Here is a 23,747-nt window from a genome sequence, read left to right as displayed (position 1 = left end):
GATTCTGTCTCCAGCGGCCCCCGGCTGATTTGAGCTTGAGACCCCTGCAGTAGAGTGTAAAGGAGAAAAGCGTGAAAAGCGTGTTATTGGTTGAAAAGTTACGGTATGTAAAAGATTTTGTGTTTAAGCGTCAGTGACGACGCCTCAGGTGTTAAAAGGTTCATTTTAAATAAAATCATGCAGATCTTATCAACAGTTGCACATTAACTCCCCCTGGTCAACAGGTAATCCGTCCCAGTCCACCTCCCTGCACTACATGAACCCGTACCAGCTGAACGCCTACGCCATGGCCCTGAAGGCCGTCGGGGAGATCATTCAGGACTACGACAGTGACAAGATGTTCCCGGCTCTGGGCTTCGGGGCCAAGCTTCCACCTGACGGCCGAGTGTCTCACGAATTCCCACTGGTGATTACTCACTACTTATGCTACGGTCACAAATATAACTACCGCTGCAGTTGGGGAGTAGGGTTGAGAACCGGAATTAGATGGTTACATATCGTCCAATCAGAGCCGCCTAATTTTGCAATGGCGTAGTCCTCGCCTGTCATTAGACTGTCACCGTGCGACCTTAAAATGTAACCGGGCAGCCACTGACCGATGTCAACTTCTAGAAAAATTATCGCCAGTCGTCCAGTTTTAACTTTTTCATAAAACCTCTGCAGCATCTAAAAATATGACTTCCCCCTCTGCTGAAAAACTTTGATCTAAATCGCTGCACAGTGGCATTTTGGGAAGTGTGACCTTTTTGACAACCCAGTATTGTAATTGAATACATCCCTTTATTAAACATCTTTGTTTGATGAATCTGTATTTTTTCCAGAATGGTAACATGGAGAATCCTTATTGCAACGGTATTGAAGGCATTTTAGAGGCCTACCATGAAAGCCTGAAGACGGTGCAGCTGTACGGACCAACCAACTTCGCTCCTGTAGTGAACCACGTGGCCAGGTGAGAAGCAGAAGACTTCCTGAGAATGAGACCACACATACAAAATCAAACTGTATTTTCATTCTTATCCTCTCACTTTGGCGGCTTGCAGTCTCTGCGTGACCCTGAACTGGGCTGAGTGCTGCCTGTGTGTCCAGCACTCATTCCTGAACTTGATTATATTTGGACTTACAGAGGAGTCTGTGGGTCACTCTGACATGAAAAGCACAGGATTGAGCGCCTGATTCCACAACAACAACTGCAGTACACAAACGTCTTGATATTTACCACAAAAAATACTGCAATATTTTCTGGTGTGGGATTTAGGGATCATTTGTACTAATAAAAATAAATAAAATGATCCTTGTCAGTTGTTTTATGGGCGATAAGCGCAGCGGCATCCTGTTGGAATTTGCCGTTTTCTTGAACTCACAGCAGCAGATGTAATCTGTGGAGCGGCTGAGAGGAGGGCCTGTGGACTCCCTCTGGAGTTCAGCTCACATTTAACATCTGACAGAAACCTATAAAGCACCATTTCAGAGGGACGGCTGCATCACCTCTCGCTGCAGTTTTCCCTCCACCGCCCTAATTGCAGAGATTCATCCAGTCAATTTTCCCTCTAATTACACCAGAGCTGATCACTGAACACGACTTTATAACCTAACCGACACAAATGTCTAAACAGGGACGACAAAGTGCTGCATCAGGAAAACACAACTTGTTGGTGTTTAGCATTTGAATGGATGAACTTGTAAAGGAGGAGAAAATGAACTCCCATTTGTGTGGTCATTTGCTTCCTGAGGAGCTGCACTGATGCACCGCAATAACAAATTGGGTTTGATTGAGTCTTCATGACGTTAAAGCTCCATTTCTGCTCTTCTAGTGACAGATTTATGCTCCACATTAATCCTCCAGCTCAATCCTCATGCTGGATGACTCTTTTTCCCTGTTTTTTCTGTGCAGGTATGCAGCAGCAGTGCAGGACGGCTCGCAGTACTTCGTCCTCCTCATCATCACAGACGGCGTCATCTCAGACATGGCTCAGACCAAAGAGGCTATCGTAAATGTAAGAACAAGCGGAAGGGCATTCTCAGAGATTTTCCTTTAACATGCAAAAGGAAACATTCGAATTATCAAATGTGGCTGCAAAGATTGTTGGTGCAAAATAAAAAAAAAAATTAAAATCTGTTGACAAACTGCAGGGAAAGAAGTACAAAGCGAGAGGCGTGGAATCTCATCAGGGAGCCGTGCACTCTATTAATGCAGACAATATCTCTATAATATCCAGGATGCAAAGACTGTTCTCCTTAGATCTCTGTAAATGCACCATCTGGTGTTGAATTCTGCACTCCTTCCTCTTTTCTATGGCTTTGTCGTCTTTGTCTGAAGAGCAGCAGAGAGACACAGAAGTCTGGATTTTGCTCCTGCAACCACCTCCCAGTGTGCACTGCACGCCTTTCCATTCATTTTGCTGGTGATTTCACATTCCCTTTGAAGGTTGAAAGGATGAATTGTTTAAATTTCCTCCAACTTTTCCCTCTGCTTTGCTCCTGCTTTGTTTCCTTGATGCTTTTTCTTGTTTTGAGGCTTTTTTTTCAGCTGTTTGCCTGTAAATCTGAATTAGCTGCCACCAACAAAACCATTTTGTCATTGTAAAAGCATAAAATAATTTGCAGCAAAAGTTACTGCAATGTGACATCCAAACAAAATCTATATATTAAAAAAAGAGATGTCACCCATTTTTGCTCTTCTGGCAACATGCAGCATCTGCCATTCTTGACTGACAATAAAAAAAAAGATCTTAAACTGAAACTTTTCCCATCTATATAAACATCTTAGACAGCATGTTTGATTTAAAAAAAAAACGTTTTTCTAAGTGTTTCCTGTCGCACGATCTGCTCCTTGTGGGTGAAAACAAGACAAATTCAAATGTTCATGAAAAGATGTCATTTATGATTATGTCTTCATTACAATCTCTAGATCAGGGGTCTGCAACCTTTGCCAGTAGAACAGTCCCATTTGTGTGGCACCAGACCGCCTGCAGACCGAAACGTGATTTGTGCATCAATTAAGCTATTTTAAAATGATATGTACGCTGTATGTGCGATATAAAAGTTATACATCGATGGTACGTGCATGAAAAGTCAGTTAGATATACGTGGAACAGTTTTAGAAAGCTACAAATTTCCCTAAAAACTCCCAAAAATCAGGCGTAATTGTGTAAGATTGACATAACAATTTCATGTGAACTACACATGAACTGCATAATTCTCAACAGACCAAAAATTTTGAACAACTCAAAACCAAATTCATACAAAAACCCGTCAGCCAGAACCCTCGACGATGGAGATCTGCGCACATTGACACATAACAAGTGCAGGAAACACTTATGAATGTTATGAAAGACTAAAATAACACACTGGATATCTTCCAATAGTAGCCCGGCGTTTATTCTGTTAGAGGCCGGTGTCTAAACCCAACGCCTGTTAGATCTGCCGTTTATTATAGATCGACGTCAATTAGAGGTCCAAATAGTGGCAATGTGACACGGTCTTGAGGAATTACTTTTTTTTATTGTTACTACTATTTTATTACTTTGTTATTACATTATTATTGCGTTTCCATTATTAAACTACATTTGCAACAAACTGTCTACCCACTAGCAACAGTTGTTGTCAGACATAAAAACTATTTTCTTCAAAACAAAGGACAGAATGAAAACATACATAACATAATTAAGATAAATGATAAAATGAAATGCCTTAAAACTCTGATAATAGACCTGGGCACTAATGGGTTAATGGCTCCACCACTTTTCCCACCAGGACGGTTTCATTCAAAGCTGTGGCGTGTGTGTGGTGTTGGTGGCTGTCCTACAAATATCCAGTAATCAACAGATGAATAAATGACTTATTCCTCTCCGCTGTCAACTAATCAAACACATTACTGTCACAGGAAATGAAAGAAAACCACTGTGATGAATTCTCCCGAGCTTTTCCTTAAACTTCACTTCTTCTTCTTTCAGATGTAAAATAACAGATGGCTGCTTTCCTTATGTGTGTGTTTTTTTTCTTCCTCGCGCTCGTCTTCTTTTCTTCCCTCCCACGCCTCCTCTTCCTCTGCCTGCCACAGGCACAGAACACCCAGCAGACTGGATTTAAAGGGAATTTGCGACTGTTAGTCAAAACATTAGAACAGCCACACCTTCCTTTTAAGATCTTGCCTGCTGCTGTATCTCACTGCCTGCAGTCCTGTGGTCGACTGATCCTCGCTGCTTCCACCGCTCTCCTTTTCTGCTCTTCACGGTGCTGGGTGAGGGAGGAACCCGCCTCCGCCGCGCATGTTCCTTCTCTAAGACGTGTGCTTGACAGACAACTACCAGATTCAGAGAATTCAGAGAAGGCTGCATGAACCTCTGCCAAAGGAGCCAGAATGTGTTATGTCCAGTTTGAAATATTGATATTATTTACTATACGCTGCACTAGAGATACCAACACGTCAGTCATCCACATGTCTCCTCCTTTACTCACAACTTATAAACTTATTTTTTTAAAAACTCCCATTCTCACTAACAGAGAATTATTTCTGTCTACTTCCCAGCCAGCAAGGCCAGAAAATGTGGGCCCCAAATGAGTTTGTCCACAGTTTCTGTCCCACCTATGTTTGTCCACATTGGCTTAAGTGGACACTCAGTGGGTTGGCTTGGTATGCTAGCCATCCGCTCTGTGGACTGTGGGTCTGCTCGCTAGCTCGATACAGCAAAGCTTACTAGCTCTCTAAAGATGTGCTTGCTGGCATGCTACAAAGGAGCTCGCTATCATTCTACAGCGAAGCTCACTAGCTTGAGACAGCGGAGCTCACCAGGACGCTATACTGTCCACCGGGTGACTAGCTACTGTAGCGGGCCTACCCACTGAGTGCCCACTTAAGTCAATGTGAGCAAAAGCAGGTTGGGTCACGACAAAAACTGTGGACAAACCCATTTGGGCCCCACGTTTTCTGCCCACTTTTAACCAGGGTCTCCAAACTACGGCCCGCGGGCCGGATCCAGCCCTCCTCCTCATTTGTCCCGGCCCCCAAAACTGTTGTGGCTAAATTAGACATTTTTCCATTTTTAGGCTAATTTTGAGTTTTGCTAATATTTTAGCTCTATGTTAGCTGTTGTGGCTAAATTAGACATTATTCCAATTTTAGGCTAATTTGGAGTTTTGCTAATATTTTAGCTTTATGCTAGCTGTTTTGGCTTATTGGAAATGTTTCAGTTTTGAGGCTAATTTTGAGTTTTGCTAATATTTTAGCTCTATGTTAGCTGTTGTGGCTAAATTAGACATTATTCCAGTTTTTTAGGCTATTTTGGAGTTTAGGTAATATTTTAGCTATATGTTAGCTGTTTTGGCTAAATTAGGCATTTTTCAGTTTTTCAGGCTAATTTGGAGTTTGCTAATATTTTAGCTTTATCCTAGCTGTTGTGGCTAAATTAGACATTTTTCTTGTCTTTTAGGCTAATTTGGAGTTTGCTAATATTTTAGGTTTATGCTAGCTGTTTTGGCTAACTTAGACATTTTTCTTGTTTTTTTAGGCCAATTTGGCATTTATCTAATATTTCAGCTACATGCCAGATGGTTTGGCTAATTTAGAATTTTTCGCATTTTTCCGGCTAATTTGGCTCTAAACTAATATTTTAGCTAGTTACCAACTTCTGTGTTTTCAGCTATCCACTTAAGCATCTTCAGCGTTTAATTTATCACAGGTATTGCTATATATATAGTTTTATAAATGTTTTAGTATTAATTTTTCTGTGAAGATTGCAAAAAAAGATTTTTTTTTTAATTTTCTATGTATGGCTTTCTGGAAAACCACAAATGTTTACATTTAGACTGTGATTGTTACACTTTTTCTGTTGGTCTACAAACCGACCCCGGCCCCTCATTAGAGAAGAAAAGAATTGTGTGGCCCTCACAAGTTAGGGGACCCCTGTTTTAAACCGTATGGGGCCCACTTGGCTTTGCTGACTGGGTTAAGTTTCCCTTTTAAACATCTCCATCTGTGTTTGCTTTCTTGATGTTTCCGTCACTACATTCTGTCAATAACAAGCTGCTTTACTTGTTTTTCTTCCCTTCTCATCTTCCAACTTTTAGATTGCTATTTAACTGCTGCAGTTTTATATAACTCAAAATGTTGCAACAATATTTCTGAAAAAAAAATGTATATTTCTCTGGCATCCTGTGATTTTAAAAACCTTCTCTTGTTAAAAAAAGTCAGTTATTTCTTAACTCCTGTAAAGATATTTATCCCAATGGAGGACATTAAGTAAAATATTTATACATTTATTATATTATAGCATTTTAAAGTCCAACTCAGATAATCTTTTGAGCCAAAAGTATTGGCCTCACCTGCCTTGAACTGAGGTGCTATCCCATTCCTAACCCATAGAGTTCAATATGAAGTGGGTCCATCTTTTGCAGCTATTCCGGGAACCACATGTTGAGGAGTGTGTTTATAGGAATTTTGGACCATTCTTGCAAAAGTACATCGGTCAGGTCTCACACTGATGTTGGTGGAGAAGGTCTGGCTCTCAGTCTCCACTCGAATTCATGTCAACGATGTTGTATGGGGTTCAGGTCAGGACAGCCAAGATTCTGTCCTCCATGTCTTTATGGTCCTTGCATAAAGGTGCACAGTCATGTTGGAAGAGGAAGGGGCCGCTCCAAACTGTTCCCACAAGAGCATGGACTTGTCCAAAATGTTTTGGCATCCTGAAGTATTCAAAGTTCCTTTAAATTCAATTCAATTTGTGTTCTGACCATCATATTTTCAAATACACTCTTTTCTTTCATGACGGTTTAAATAAGGATTTTAAGCGTAATTTTCCTAATATGCCCTCCATCATCAAAAAAAGAGCAACAATAACATGTTAAAAACACAGTTTTCATTGGAGTGGATCTTTAAATGTATTTTTGCGAAGAAGTTCTGGAATTGAAGATACTTTTTTACTCTATTTGTCCATTTCCTTGTATTTGGTGGAATGGTACGTGGTCAGCCTTATCTCTCTTTAGTGTCTACATGCTCCACACGTTGTGCTCTGAAAGGAAGACAGAACTGCGGGTAAACAGACCTCATCCTTCTTTATGCTGCAGCCACGCTTTACCAACATGAGCAGAATAAAAAGATGTCCATGATCTCGCTGATAAATGCAAAGAAAAGGTCTGAAAAGATTTCCAGTCTGGGCTGCTTTTCAGCGCACTTGTGTCTTCGTGTAGGAAAAGATACAAGTTTTTATGTTTTTGGTTGATTTAGTTTTTGGTCAAAGGTTCCTGAGGTCCAAAATACTCCACAGTACAGTATATATCTCCATTCTGTAGTAATGACGCTCCACAGTTAAATTGTATTTATTTATTTGTTTTTATCCGGGAAGAGATATTTACATACACAACTTGGCCAAGTACTCTTACAGTTGTGAATGGCATAAAACAGTTTCCTTAAACAAATACTTTATAAACCCACTCCAGTCATCTCCTCATCTATTTTAAGTGTTCACAGTGGACTTTTAGCTTTGATTATGACCTTTTTACCCCCCCCCCAAAAAAATATATATAAAAATTAAAATTGTTTTGTTTTCTAGGACTTAAGCCAAATCTGATTTATTCTCCAACCCCTATGGCTTCTTCCAACCACCCCAATTGTAGATAGGGTTGGGCACCAATTGGGTTTTATGTATATTTTATGTATATTTTATATTCTTTGCTTTTGTTTTCAGTTCCTAATTGGTGCCAATTTCGGTGCTTCAGTTAAAAGAAATAATACCTACATCTTCACCAATCAACACTTCTTTATTCCAAAGTCACATATTGACCCATGGTTAAGACCTCTGCGTCAAAAATTGACGTTTTGAGTGTTTTCGGTTTTTGACATTCTGGCTGTTCCAAATCAGAGCTCCCCTACCTCTGAGTTGGAAACCGATGGTCCCTCCCCTCTTTCGCGTAAACCGGCAGTGCGCCACTCTTTCACCGCGAGGCAAATTCCACCTGTCAGACATTTTGATCCTGAGCTTGTCTGAGGATTTACCAGGGTTAATCTCACTCGGGGTGGGAGTCTGGATGACAGCTGCTTTGGCTGTGTGACCAAGTTAGAAAGCTGTTCCGCATTAACCAGAGAGGGGAAAAATAGGGACCTTTTTATATTATTGTCTTGATGAAAATAAGAAAAACATCACAGTTCACTAGAGCCGAGCTAGCTGCTGGCGTGTGGAGCGCGCAAGCTCCGCTGAAGTCCGGAAGGCTGTCTGGCTGCAGTCAGAGGACCGCCGCGGTGCAACAGGACACAGACGCTCGTATTGGTTAAGTATTTTACCCACTGATTGGGTCACTTAAAACATCACATGCCCAAAGCTGAGTTCCTGATTGGCTGATATGACGCAGCGACCTGTCAAACTTCTGCAATCTGCTGTAAAATGCAGCCAGACATTCGAGCGCGGCGCGCGCTCTCATACTTGCCTCGTCAGCGGCTTTATATGAGGCTGCCCACTATCACATTAAAGGCAAAGGTATTGGCTAGAACTTCAAAGTACTGAAGAGAGTAGAAGTGACTGACGTGTCCAAAGACAAATAGACCTTCAATGAAACTAAGCACCAAAATTCAGCACTGTTTGCACCAGCTTCTTTCGGTTTCAGTGGAACCGAATAAATCATAATGGTTCCTCCTTGGAACCGTACTTCGGTGCCCAACCCTACAGACGACCCGCTGGTAATTAGATTACTAAGTGGAGAAAAAAATAACCAGAATTTCCTCTGTAGTGAAGATGGAAGAGTCCATGAATCCCCATTCGGTGGGCGAACCGCAACATATGTCAGCTACCCACCAAACCAATTATAAACATGGATCGAGAAGTATAACAGCTTGTGTAGATGTCTGTGTGTAGATTTGGATAAAATCACAATCATGTATCAGGTATGCATTGTGTTTCCTTTATAATAACCTATTTATTTACAACAAAGTTTGAAATATTGTTTATTTGTACAAAAACATAACCATTGCCTGGAAATTATTTTCCATATCTCTCCGTTTGGAGGGCTAGTTGTAATGGTAGGGAAGGAATTCAGATTTGGACATAGTTTCTGCAGAGTGGCAGAAATATGCATCTGAGTTGTGGACCATTGATGTGGAACAACCCCGCCCCTTTTCCTCTCCTTGTTGCAAAATGCTCGGAGCAGGGAGCTCATCACCCACCCGCTGTATTTTTATATCAGAACTGACATGTAGTTGTATGCTCTTGATTCACAACAATATAAATAAATAAATACGTTTTGAGCTTAATTTTCTTTATATATGTCATCCCTTATCATAAAAATTCCATAGGAACATGTTAAAAACACCAAAAACATAAATTTGACTAAAGTGCATCTTTAACAACACAGTTTATATACATGAGCAAGTATCAACGATGACCTGGTGGGGAAGTCTTTGTCTGAACAAACAGAAATGGTTTGAAATGTGTTCCTGTCATTTGCAGGAGGAAAGTGGAAGTGTGGTAAGATCTGTGAACAAAGACGACAGATAAAGAGTCTTATAATATTATCACAACTGAATACCTGTGTGAAGCAACTAGTATCAAATGACGAGATGAAATGCCTTTTTTCAGGTTGAAAACTATGATTGTTTTAGTCTTTTTAGGCAGATCAAGCTGGAAGCCGGTGCTCTTTCATTAATGTGAGACAGACATTCAATTACCTTTCAGAGATCTCCTCATCCAAAGAAAATCTTAAGGGATGGAAGTTTCACATGATTGGTTTCTCTGATTTTAAATTAGGCGGCTTTCTCCTTGAAACCTTTGTCTTACCTGCTGATCACATTAGTCCACAGACTTTTCAAACAGTTTCAGACATTTGTCATTGGAGGGTTGAAGAGGGTTTTCCCTTTGGGCTCATAAAATAAGGTTCTTAGCTCCAACTATTATATAGGCAGCAGAAGTAATCATTGAAGATTTGTTGAAGGATTTAGTCATCTTATCACAAAATCAAACATTAGATATGATTTTGTCACAAATGGGCAGACAGCTGGTTCTAGTTGTAGCAGTTTTATTGAAGGACAGAAGCCAGGCTAAACTAAGAGTCCACAGAGCTACATCAGAGTAATGTCCAGGCAAGAGGTCGGGGCAGGCGGCTAGGAGGCAGTCAGGAACTGCAGGGTCGGATACTTCGCACTGAGTGTGGTCTGAGCGGTGCTCAAATGTCCTGTGGCTGATGATGTGGAGCCACCCAAACATTGTGCGCAGGTGCTGATTGGAGATTCAGTACTCAGGCGATGGCTCCGGCCGATGACCAGAGGGGGAAACAGAGCGTAGACTCCTGACAGATTTCAGATTGCTCCAAACCTCACAAAAAGGACAATTTATAAAAGAACAAAGCATAAAAGTAGTCAAAAAAGTAATCTGAACTTTGTTTTTTCTCTGAAGTGTTTTGACCCTCTGAACCTCACCACTTTACAGAAAATGGTCTTTATTTTACCAGCAAGCATGCACTCGGTGAAAACACCAAAACAGCTGTTCCTCTGTAGAAACAGGACCAATTTGGACCTTTCCTGCTGTTGTTTGGCTGTCTTTCAGGTTTCTTACCTCAGGAATAGATGTAATTTAATGAAAAAAAAGACAAGAAACAAGATAAAGACAAATCACAATAAAGCAAGAAAATTAAAGTTTCTCCAAACAATATTTATTCACGTTTCTTTACACAGCTGTTGCTTCTTTGTGAGTAAATGTATGAACAGGTGCTTGGTTTAAAGTCAAGCCTGCCTAAAGACAATAATATTGAACAGCAATTATCACTCTGATCACACTGTAACCTAATACTCCTCATCTGGTGTCATTTATGAGCATGCGCAGCACCACTGCAATTGACTGTTCCAACTTCTCCTCAGGTGCATCTCTGAGAAACACTGAGGGAGATATGACCATGAATTACTGACATGATTTAAAGACCGCTCTAATGAACGCCGCCCTTTCTTTCACTCTCCATGAACTTTTGTTCTTTGTAGAAATGGTTTTCTAATAGTCTCCAACAATAACCTCTGGATTGTAGCACTACATCTGTTCTGTAGATCTGAGAAAAGTCACTTGAGTGTGACTTGTACCCATTAGTGGGTACAACTCTAACAACCCCCCCCACCCCCAAAAAAGAAAGAAAAGAAATCCCCAAAACCCAAAGCAGCAAAAACAATCCATTTTTGCTGCGATAATCTTTTTTTTTTTCAGTTACTTTTTAGCTTTTTTATTTTTTATTTTTTCAGAAGGAATTTTTTTGTCAATAAATTTAATACTAGTAATGTAATTAAAAGGAAAAAACGTTTTTAAAGTGTTTTTGGGTGATTACCTTGTCATTGTTGAGACCCACTCTGATGAAAGTCGTATTTTTGACCTGTTCTTGTGGCATTTGTCTGATAACTGAGGACATATTTAAAGAAAATTCAACTTAAAATTGCATTTGTGATTGCAGTTCTTTGTTCAAATTGATGTGAATCAGGAGCAGATAAAAAATGCAGATTGCAAAACAGCACATTGGGAGTTAAGAAACACGCTGGGGAGGCCACAAACTCCCCTCATTGCAAACTTCCAGGAGAGCATGTAAACAGAGAGCCCTCAGTAATGAAGAGGGGGATGCAGGTGTGGTTGCTCCGCCCACAATTCAGGGGCAAATTTCTAATGAACTACTGCCACTCTGCAGAGACTATGTCCTAGAAAACAATACTTTGGGGAGTTTTTTGGGCTAAAAACAGCATAATAATAAGTATTAGTCCACTGGACATAGCGTTAGCCTGGTGGTCACCTTTCAGCTTATCGCCTCTCTCCCAAACCACCTGGGCCTGCCAGCTTTCAGTGATTTGCACAGGTGGTTTGGCAGAGAGTTTTTTTGCCGGATGCTCTTCCTCACGCATTCCTGTATTTTTAAGACACATGTAGACGAATAGTTGGGTAGCCAAAGTGAAGGGTCTTGAAAAGGATCCTCAGTGGATTAAGCTCATTGAACGCCTTGGAAGCACCCAGTCCTACACTTAGCCAACTGAGCCATCCAACCGCTGCTCATCCAACAGCTACCTAAGGACATACCAGTAGCGTGAAATCTCATTTACAACTGATATTTCAAAAAAAAGATGCACTTTTTTTGATTATATCACTAGTTAAAATATCAGACATATTAACAATATATATTTTTTACATTTATTTTATATTACAAATAAACAAAATAAAACATAGTTTGAACTGTTGGCTAAAAAACTGAAGCTGAGAAAGTTTTCCTGCAGCATCAAGTAATTAGCCTTGACCTTTAACACATTTAAATATCAGATGAAGAGGAATGTTAACAAACCTATGCTTTTCTTCAGTAACCACTAATTATCTTAAGACATTCTAAACATCAAATAAGGAAAATTACGTTATATAAAGCTTGTTTTTTTCCTTCTAAACATTTTGACCCTCATAGAAAAAGTTGAATTGTGTCGTGAACTGAAATAATTGCCTGATGGCAACAGCATCTGTTTATGGTTGTACAGTCGTGTGCAGAATACTTAAGTGGTGGACAATAAAAGGATTTGTGCAGTGTGTAATTATGTGCTTTGAGATGCCACAACTTCAGCAGCTACAAGCTGCTGTTTGTAATTAGACAAACACTGTTAGGTTTCTCCTTATAAAATATGGAATGCAGAATATTCAGGACATAAAGCTTTAAAAAGCAAAACATAAGAACATTGGTTTAAAAAAAATGTTGGAAGAGGTGAAATTAGATGAAATACTAAAAAGGAAGAAAATACAAAGAAACTGTAAATATTACAAGAGTAAAATCATGATAGTTTAAGAGGGGGAAAAATAGTTTATTTTAAAGAAAGTGTTTTTTTTTGTTCAACGAACAAAAATGTTCTCAATTTTTTTTTTGTTTGTTTTAGCTAAAACACTATGCTACATATTTGAGTAAAGGGCACTCATTTCACCACCTGGCTTTAAGAGGTCCATCCCGAGTGTGTCGTTGGACGCTTCATTTGTGCTTTGTTTTGTTTTCTGATCAGCCTGAATCGGTCCTGCGAGACAGAGTGACAGAAGGCTGTTAAAAGTGGAGCGTGGTGGACTGCCAGGGTATTTTTAGAGGTTCTTGGTGTGATGTGTGTGGGTGTGGTTCCACCATCATGTGCAAATGCCTGTCTGCATATATGACAGCCAGGAACTGAAAACAGATAATCACACTGATCTGCTGTAATGCTGCTGCAGAAGTGTTGATGGTAATGCGTTCATTGCTGTCGCTACGAGAGGTCAACACATGTGCCTTTGTTTAATCATGTCAAGTCACGGATCAAAATGTCAATGCTGTGAAGAATTTGTTTAAAAATATCTAGATTTTCCCCACAGTGGTAACTGTATATATATATATATATATATTTGTGTGTGTGTGTGTATACATATACTACATATACATATATATGTACTATGAAACCACACCCACACACATCGCACCAGTATACATACATATATATATATATATGTGTGGTATATGTATATACATATATGTGTATACATATATACATATATGTAGTATATGTGTATATATATATATATATATATGTGTGTGTGTGTGTATATATACGTATATGTAGTGCAACATAATTTCCAATAAAGAAAAAGAATGGGATAATTTTACAACTTTGATCCTAAAAATTAGTAACTTAAGAACCGGTAAATACATTGAGAATCTGTCTAGTCTTCTGATATTCAAAATGTATTTAAATTATAAGCTTTGTCAACATTAATTCACTTGGTTTGCAGATTCTTTTTGATTGTTGTTTCTCCCATTATTGACAATAAAGGTTTTGTTTACAATTGTATTTTTCTGACCATGTGCATGCGTTAAAATATGTTGGCTTTTCTGTTAGAAAGTTGAAGAAAAAAAGGTAAATCTCAAACCTTGTGGTTTGAGATCTGATTCTTTTACATTGTTTGGATGCAGCATAAAAACTTTAGGTTTCTATCACAGATGTTGTGTGTTGGAAATTTTTAGACGGTTCCATTCAGGTTGTTTTTCACTACTTATTTAGAGAATTGTTCCAGACGACAAACGCTGGATCATCCTAGTTGAAGTGGAGCCTGGGAGTGGCTGGGCGGGCGATTGAGGAGGGAGGCTTTACTCTCAGAAGCAGCCACCTCCTCTCCTCCCTCTTCTCCTGGTTCATCCCTTCACGCCGAGCGTGTCAGACCTTATCGAGCTGTTTGCTGACATGTTCGTCCCTCAATTCCAACTTCTACATTTGGACACCTCTGTCATGCCTGCTGGTGTTTTGTCAATACGATTCTTTTTGCAGGTCAGCAATTTGCCCACCCAGACTGTCAATTATGTGATAACATTTTGAAGTGTTTGTGCAAAAAGCATTTCTGTGCAAAACTATCAGTGGTGAGATTGGCGACGCCATCGTGACAGCGTCAGCACTGATAGTGAAGAGCTGCTGTCCCAGCAGTTTAGGCGACACTGTTGAGCGGTTTATTCCCGCCTCCACATTCTGATAACGCCGAGCGATTGCTGATTTTTGTCTCTAGATTGAGTGGTGTGCATGTTTATTCACATTTATATGAAAAAAACATGTGGCTAAGAGACTCTTTTAAATCTCTTTTCAGGTTTCTCTCATTGCTTAACTAGTGGTTATACTGCTGGTTGTGTACCAACATAACTTACATCATAAAATATGGCTTTTAAAGTCATAAAAACCAGGTATGATATTTAATAAAAGTAATTTATTACATTTTTTCTTCACAGGCTGCCAAGCTACCCATGTCCATCATCATAGTTGGAGTTGGTCAGGCTGAGTTTGATGGTATGCGATGTAACTTTATCTCACTGCAGTGATTATGAATGTCTGGCTCCTTAAGTGCCACAATAACCAGCAAAGAATAGGACGATCATAAGCCCGCGAGCAGCATTATAGGTGCTACCCACCCCCTTTCTCTCTCTCACTCTGCCCCTGCCACCCTGGTCAAAGTAATATATGATCATTTAGTTTAAAAAACATTAAAAATGGGAGCTTTTCTGTTGGTTTTATCTTTATAGCCACCATTTTATTTTTTGGTCACCTGGGGGTGACTAACAGATCTATGTGTTTTTAGAAGAATCTGCAAAAGTACATTTTTGTATTTCCTTGGCAACAGACATTTTTGCCAACCGCACCCATATTCCTAACATATTTACATCAAGTGTCATACTATTTTGTTTAGCTTAAACCAGTGATTGAATTTTCAAAATATTCTGATAAAAAAAAATATTCAAGCAGCAGGGGAAATCTACAGACCTGAAAACCAACATTTAGCTTCCCAATGATGAGTTACGCCTTGTTCACTGGATGCGGTAGCGGCGCGGAGCGGAGTGCGCGCAGCGTCTGCTCCGCAGTTCACACCATAGTTCTCCGCGACGGTCGACAGGTGCTTCTGCTAGAGCTTTTTTTTGTTTTTGCTATCATCTGTTATAAGTTGATAACCTAAAGTATTACCCCGTGTTTCTGCTAAGAGGAACGGCTCTCTGTTGTTGTTTTACGCCCAAAACCCAGCCCCGCCCACCGGAGTCGGCCCACTACATTGATCTGTGTGTGTTCGTGTCTGTCTGTTTTGTGTCTGACTCCGCGTCTGGTGTGAACCACACCATAGGTTAATGGACGCGGCGCTTCCACTTCCAGTATAAACAAGGCATTAAGGGGCAATAGATCAAAATCTTTGGGAAGATTTTCAAGACGACGGCCTCTTCTCTAGCTCAAAGGTCAACAAAACTTAGAGTGTGGCTGCAGACTTAAGCTAGTGACGTGTTCGAAATTGTGTGAAAATTGATGAAACACGAGTTTTCCTTTCCCATGCTGTGGGAAAAGGTGAAAATCACTAAATCTCACAGTTTGCCACAAAATGGCCAAGGGGTGTAGGAAAAAATCGATTTACCGACATATCGCGATACTTCATTTGGGGATGCTTGTATTGACTTAAAATGCAGACATGGAGGTATGTAATGAATTATTCATAGGCATCCTTCGGCGTCTTACTTTTGTTTTCCACTTTTTTTTCTTATACTTAATTCTTTATTTTATAAATCAGACATCGTTGGTTGTTCCCTTTAAGAACAAATACTTAATTTACAAAAAGAAAACTCCATGAATGAAAGCAACTTGTATATGACATACAGTTGCACTGCTTAACATTGTGATCATTAGATGAAATGAATTTTACCATTTATTACAATGCATTAATATTCAGGTATGTCATACTTTTTAAAAAACAGTGAACATTTGTTCTGGTACAATCTTGGGAAATATCGTGATATGTAATGTATCAAGAGCTGGGTATTGCTATTCATATGGTATCGCCAGACTCTACTGACACGTCTCTACTGGCCATCAAGACATAGCTCTTGTAGCCATCCCATAATAATTTAAAACCTCCTTTAGATATTGTTATTTCATTACTTGATTTTGAACAGTTTGAACCTATAAGAGATTTTGGCCCTATTTGTTTTTTGTCAGTTTCTCCCGCTGTGACGTCATCATTTTTTATTTATTTTTGGAGGTGGGAGGGGCACTGTGCCTAATCAGAATTCATTTTCACCATGTTATATAGGTGAGTTTTACAGTATACACCAGGGTGTAATTTTCACTCAATTGCTCAGTACGAAAAAAAGGAATTGTACAAACAATCAGGGCCTTGTGGTCCAGTAAACTACCAGTAAACAAAATCTGAGTTACCATTAGGAGTTCATACTTAGTTGTAAGTCTGTAAAAATGTGTTTTTCTGCTCTTAACCTCAAAAACAACAATGTTCCATGTACACAGTCAGTTATGGTTTCTGCTAATCTCTCTGGCTTCAGTTCATAGAGGAAAACCACAATACAGGCTGATCGTAGCCTGGAGCGGGGAGGATGCGTAGGTGGATGCGAGCATAATTGGATATAGAAACAGCTGAGGTTAATTGCTGGGATGCAGTGTTTAGTGCTGATGATTCTAAATTGCAAAGTCTAAAGTAAATTACTTATTAGTTGATTAAACAGGCAATAAAGATGGAAAATCCTTTTGGTTTTACTCAATACTATGCATCATTTCCATGCAAATGATTTTTTGAAGTGGTCTTGGCGCTGAAGGCAGAAGTTTTTATGAGTTCTCCTTGTGTGTGTGAACCTTCCCCTGTAGCGATGGTGGAACTGGATGGTGATGACATTAGAGTCTCATCTCGGGGAAAATTGGCAGAGAGAGACATTGTTCAGGTAAGCATCCTTTACAGCATCATCATATTTACCTTTTTACTTTAAATACTGTGTCATTTCTCATGGTTAAGTATCTGGGGAAAAAGAGATGGGTTTATGAAGTATTTGACTACAATTAGGATTTTAATATTTAAGCTTCCACGCCTTCGCTTCCATACCTTGACTGATGTTGTTGGTACATTAAAACCCCATCTGTCAGCGTCCGTGGATGAGGACATAAATGTAGCTGCTGGGAAATCACAGGGGATCCACAATGCAAAATGTTTGATGCTGTGCCACCTTGGAGACTTTATGTCTTTTAATAAAACACCTGCCAGGTTGTTTTAGACTCAGTGAGATGTCATCCATCACCATCTGCTGTGTCAAAACTCCAGACTTTGAGTATCTTCACAGTGAGTAAAGGACAGGAGTTCCCTGGTTCTGTTATGACACAGGTACCACTCCTGTCAAAGAGTACTCTGACAGTAATAGATGTTTTCTTGGCTCCTGCCTCTTATCTAATTGATGAGTTGATGAGTTGGTGCCTGACTAAGCAGCTCTCTGGAGGATTATCTGCTGTACTTTGACAAGTAACAGAAAACTGATAAAGCTAAACAACACTTTTAAATTCCAGAGGGACAAAGTTTTTAGTTCCTCTCTCCTAAAGAAAGCTCACAAAATCAATGAAGGACAAGCATCCTGGACTTGCCACCTCCTACTAATGTTGACACCATGACAAGAGGAGTCTCAGCACATTCACATCAGGGCTGCCAGGCCCGGACTGCAGTTTGTGTCTGCTAAGTGGCCACAGGCTGCATTCTACAGTTCATCTTACATGTTTCAATTTTCCGAGAATCCATGAATTATTCTGTCTGACCTCACTGAGCAGCCTTTGCTGCTGCTGATATAAAGGCACCCTCACTGTTACATCTTGAAACACACTTTCAGGTGTTTCTCCTTTGATTCGCATTGAATGTGCCAGTTCCAATGTTAGGTTAAAGGGCCTATATCATACTATTCTTAAGCCTTCCAGAGTAAACTATATTAAATTCAATCTTCAATTCAATTTTATTTATATAGCCCAATATCACAAGAGAATTGCCTCATTGGGCTTCATACCAGTAATTGTACAAAAGCAGAAGGTCGGTCATAATATATAAATAACAGACTAAATTGGTTATCCCTGCCTTTAGACCCCCCTTCCGGTAAGGAAAAACTCCAGAAAAACTTAATTCCAGGAAAGAAAGACGAAACCTCAGGGATTCTCACATGAAGGAGAGATCCTCTCCCAGGATGGACAGACAATTTACCAGGACAATTAAAGAAGAATTAGCTTATCTAACTCTACAACTATGTATTTGAATAGAGGTCAGCCAGATAGGACAGGGGGAAAAGTGGGAGTGAGGTCCACAGCCAAGACGAGCCAGAGGCGTGGTCCATGGCCAAGAACAGGAGCACAGGTTATCCACCTGGAATCTGAAGGAACAACATGCGAATCGCACTGCACCAAAAAGGAACACAGAGAACTAAATAACATAAATAATTAAGAACAGAGAAGAGAAGAAGTAAATGACAATAGAGAACAGAAACCCAATGCACCATACTTTTCCTGACTTCTAATTTCTAGCAGCCTGTTAGCAGACTAATTGTTGTTTTTGAGCTTTAATTCAAACATGTTAGTAAGATACAAGCAATAATTGTTATGGGGACTTAATTCCTCCCAATCCACAAAAACAAACAATTCCTCAAAAATTGTCATAGACAAGTGAGAACAGCCCCTTCCAGGAAGTCTTCTCTGAATTTGAATATCTCAAAAGTTTGGTTTTATTCCACATTTACTTTTTGGCCATTGGTTTATTTTCCAGCAATACCAACACTAAACAATCAGCTCTTTCTTTTAGGTGACATTGTTAATATTTATGGTACATTCTGTAAGCATTCCAGGAGAACAAGTGAATTTTTCAGCATTCTTTTTCCAGGCAACTTTCCTGAGCTCAATGTATTCAGTGAAAAGGATTTTAGTCTGACAATTATTTAGGTCATACTTCTCACATTGTTTTATCTTGCTGTTTTTAAGTTTCATTATTTTTATCCTTTTTCCCCCCAGTTTGTTCCTTTCAGAGATTACATGGACCGGACAGGTAACCACGTGTTGAGCATGGCGCGGCTCGCTAAAGACGTGCTAGCAGAGATCCCCGACCAGTTCATCTCATACATGAAGAGCCGAGGCATCAAACCCAACCCTGCCCCGCCCCCGTACACACCACCTGGACACACACACCACCACACACAGATCTGACACTCCTATGGACAGACAGCATGCAGCAGCCATTCAGAGTCCCGCGGGAACTCTCTACCTCTTGTTTTCTGGTGTAAAAACGTGACAACGCACCTTGAAATAAGAGTGGATTTTTGTGCTCTAACCTGCAAGTGTCAACAAGAACAGTATCTTGATTTTTTTTATTTTATTTTATTTTTATGTATCTTCTTCTGTGATTTATTTCTTGTAGTGTCTCCTCAGGAAAGGCTGAACAAACTTTTCAGGACTTTTTGGTGAAAGCCTTTCGGGCAGTGACTGTTTCAAGTCTCATTTGACAGCAGGTTGGTTCCTAAAAGGTCATGTTGTGCTTAAAACTTGTGCCTGTCTGTGGTTGTTTCTCTAAATGTGTCGGGACGTGTGAACTCAGAACCAAACCTTGCAGTCATCAGTCGTCTGAGATGAGGAATTTTCAGGCATCCCCTTCTCCAATAACTTTTTACATTGAGGGGGTGTCTGCATTCAGACTCCTGCAGCGGTTGTTATGTTTTGTAGATCCCAACACCTCCCACCCTGTATGTACAGTGTTTATAGGAGCATGGTAGATGAGAGTATTTATTTGAAATATTTATTTAGTGGCTCAAACATCTAATTTGCTTTGAACATAAAAAACACATTAAATATGAAATTTGCACAATCTTTATATTTATTTATTTTGTAACTATTTTTTTTTAGGACATGAAAAGCACAACATTTGTTTACAGACAGTGAAGCAATTGTTCATGTTTAACCAGAATACTAATTTTTAAGAAAGCAACATTCTATTTGTGAAGGTCATTATTTTTCCACTTTTTCCATAAATCATCAAAAAAAATATTAATGGAAAGGGTTGCAACTGTGACAGCTGCATTAGGATGGAACGATGTATCTTAATGAATCTTTTACTTTCCAGAGTCCAGGTGATCTTCACATTCAGGTTTTATGGATTACACAAAAAATAAATAATTTATCAGCCTATAAAAGAAAAAAAAAGACCTAATAAAACTGTCAAAGATTGAGAGGCTGAAACAAAATGTGAGAGATTCAATGATTCACTTTGGTCATAAAAGGATCTTTGAAGAGTTCCTTGTGGATCAAGTTCTAATAGGTCTTTGAAAGTTTAATTAGATCTTTATTAGAGAAAACTCTAATATTATAACAATTATGAAGTAAAATAATATGGACCAGTTATACCAGAACAATTACCAAGAAAAGACATTATTCAAGTTAATGATGCTTTAATCATTACTACTTTTGTTTAGTTAAGACAATCTGAGCATTTTGAGATGATCTCAGCAGAACTGGATAAAAAAAAATCAATAAATCTTAATGTTTATCATGTTTGTGTTTGAGGCTAGTGAAATGATGCTTTATAAATAACCAGAGTGGAATTATAGGATCAAATTTTAAACTACACCAAAAATGTACCCCAGTGAAGTAACAAAGAATCCATTTTTTGTTATTAGAAACAATAATTGATTTATTATAGATTTATTGATTTTCACTTAAAAATTGATCAGATATCAATTTTTAAACCAAACCTCAAAAATGATGCTTGAACTGACTTTTTTGCTGTGGTCACAGATACAACTGCCACCGCGTGATGGGGAGGCATCGGCAGAGTCTCCAAGACCACACTTGATTTTTTATTTTTATTTTTTTCTGGAAATTGTTGGCTACAGGGCCACTGGTGGCACCACTGACTGTCAAAACAATGGACATCTCAACCCCGCCCCCTTCTGGTCCAAATAGGCTGCTGGTTCCAAGAAATGGTAAATGGTAAATGGTAAATGGTAAATGGCATATACTTGTATAGCGCTTTCTACCCTCCTTCGAGGGCCCAAAGCGCTTCACAGTCACAGACCCATTCACCCATTCACACACACATTCACACACTGGTGGTGGCTCCGCTGCCGAACACTGGCGCCAACCTCCCACCAGAGGCAATTGGGGGTTCAGTGTCTTGCCCAAGGACACTTCGACACATGGGCGGGCAAGGCGGGAGTCGAACCCGCTCACTTCTGATCAGGAGTCGACCGCCGCACCACGGCCACCCACAAGAAGGTCAAAATCCCATTGATTTCCATTGGGAAATACCATAGACAGTTATTAGTCTTTCTATTGTCAGAATAACCATTTTTTAGGTGAACTACAGTCCAATACTTCTTTCGTAACATCTTCTTTCTAATCCTAATGTTTTTAAATATATTTTTTCTTTATCTCAAGTTGTAATCTGATCAGATCTCTCAGTAAACGCATGTTTGAGACCCCACCCCACGTTTACTTGACAGATTCTCCAGAGCCCGCTTTCAGTGGAAGGGGTGTGGACTTCCAACAAGCTCGCTCCTGATTGGTGACAGTAGTTCCTCTAAGAATGTAACTTAGACCGACTCGGACAAATCCCTGTCATCTGATTTTAAAATGTTGGTGTACGTATTAGGAAGTCACATTGACGGATTTTGCCCGATTTCACGAGAGCTGGAGGTAAAGCATTCCGTGGCGTCAACACCTTGATATGTCCATTGTTTACTACGGTCTATGGGTGGCACTTGAAATGGATAGTCTGGAGACTCTTAAACTTCGTCCGATCGATGTTGCTGCTGGTCGTTGATCCGGCTATGGCCGTCCAACTGGTGGTCGATTTCGTAACGGCATCACCCCCATCTGTCAGTGGACTGACACCTCAAAATTCACCCAGGCAGCCACTGACAGATGTCAGCATTTAGAGAAAAATCGTCAGGTAGCCGTCAAATTTGAACTTTTTCTTAATACTTCTGTTGCTACCAAACAAATTTGCTGGAAAAACTTGCCATTCAGTCGCATTTTGGGATATGTGACCGTAGTCAAAGTCGCAAGCTCCTTGTGGTTACTTGGTGAACTCCACCTAACCACAGTCAAAGATTTTTGTTGCTTGTGTTCAATTCTGTTCAGATCTTCCCTCTCACATTTTTCTGAACACCTTGAAGGAAAGAGTCAGTTTCTTATAAGGTCTTAACTTGTTTCTTTTAAATTCCACTGTTATATTTTCTTTCTGAGATTCTCATCCAGCAACGAGCTAAATGATATTACAGCTCATTATCAGCTCAGCATGTTAGACGAAAACGGGAAATGCTTTTTTTATTATTACATTAAAAGACAAAAAATACTTTGATTTGTAATAAGTATTACACTTCATTAAAAATATACCATTACTTTCTTAACCTTTATTTAACCAGGGGTGGATCCCATTGAGATTTAAAACCTCTTTTTCAAGGGAGCCCTGGGGTGTTACCACCCTGAAAAGGTAGATAAAATATATTTATTTAATTGCTATGCAAAAAGCCTCTATTAAATCCCTGAAGTTCTAAAAGGATTATAGAGGAAACGGATCTGCAGTGGTTAGGTTGCTAATTTGAAGCCACAGTAATGGAGGACTGAAATAATAATAATCAAAATACAAGTTATTAAGATAAGGATGAAGCAAAGCACAAACACCCACCAAGACACGAAGCACTGAACTCCCACCAATAAGCTTTTTTCTTTGCTCTGATCGGCTGTTCAAAGCTGCAGCTCAAAAAGGAGAACTGGAGGGGGATTCTACTTCTACATTTTCTCTGAAGCAGGAAATAAGTGGCCCTCATTAAAAACAGTAATGTCAAAATTGTATTAACCCAACCTTTAAAGAAACCGGACAGTCTGAAAAAGTCACACTGCAGATGAATTCAAGGATTAGGTTTTCTGTAAAGATTTCCACGGATGCAAAAGCTTCTTTTTTCACTTTGGTTTGTGTACCGGATTGACTGTAAATAGAGAACTGAACTGAGGGATTCTGCAGCGTTCCACTGGATCCAAGAATCCAAAATCCCACAAACTTCTATTGTTAAATGAACAGCTATTACTCAGTCATTCTATTAGTCATAATAACCATTTTCCTCTGTTACTTCTTTTAAACATATTCTTGAAATTCTTGATTATTTTTCACAATATACTTTTCTTTATTGAGAGTTATTCAAGTTATAAACTGGCCAATAAGATGCCTTGATAAAAGAAGGTCTGCCAATCAAACATTTTAAACTTTCTTGAGTCCACTCTTAAGTGGACTACTAACAAGCTCAGTCCTGATTGCTGAAAGTGGTTGCCATGGAAATGTTGACTCAGACCGCGTCGGATCAATCCCTGCTTACCATCGTGAAGCTCAAACGTGTCCATAATTTTACTGGAGACACAAGTCAGCCATTTTGTTTGCTGACTCATACACAGTCAAGGATGTATCACACTTTCTGTTTGTTATTAAGATTTAAAGTCC

General features: G+C 39.5%; 1 protein-coding gene across 1 annotated transcript in view; it reads left to right on the top strand.

The window, feature by feature from the left end:
* Positions 1-20,455, top strand: part of LOC112140787 (copine-8) — a gene marked incomplete at its 5' end in the record, with an annotated part of 71,674 nt that extends 51,219 nt beyond the window's left edge. Inside the window, 6 exon segments of the mRNA XM_024263795.2 lie at positions 225-406; positions 822-949; positions 1,892-1,994; positions 14,713-14,770; positions 17,114-17,187; positions 19,274-20,455. Coding sequence (XP_024119563.1) covers positions 225-406; positions 822-949; positions 1,892-1,994; positions 14,713-14,770; positions 17,114-17,187; positions 19,274-19,465 — 737 coding nt within the window.
* Between the last annotated feature and the right edge of the window lie 3,292 nt (positions 20,456-23,747).

Source organism: Oryzias melastigma, linkage group LG5 (assembly GCF_002922805.2).
Source record: "Oryzias melastigma strain HK-1 linkage group LG5, ASM292280v2, whole genome shotgun sequence".
Lineage (NCBI taxonomy): Eukaryota > Metazoa > Chordata > Actinopteri > Beloniformes > Adrianichthyidae > Oryzias > Oryzias melastigma.
The sequence above is the reverse complement of the archived record's forward strand: the minus strand, read 5'-3'. Positions and strand labels throughout refer to the sequence as shown.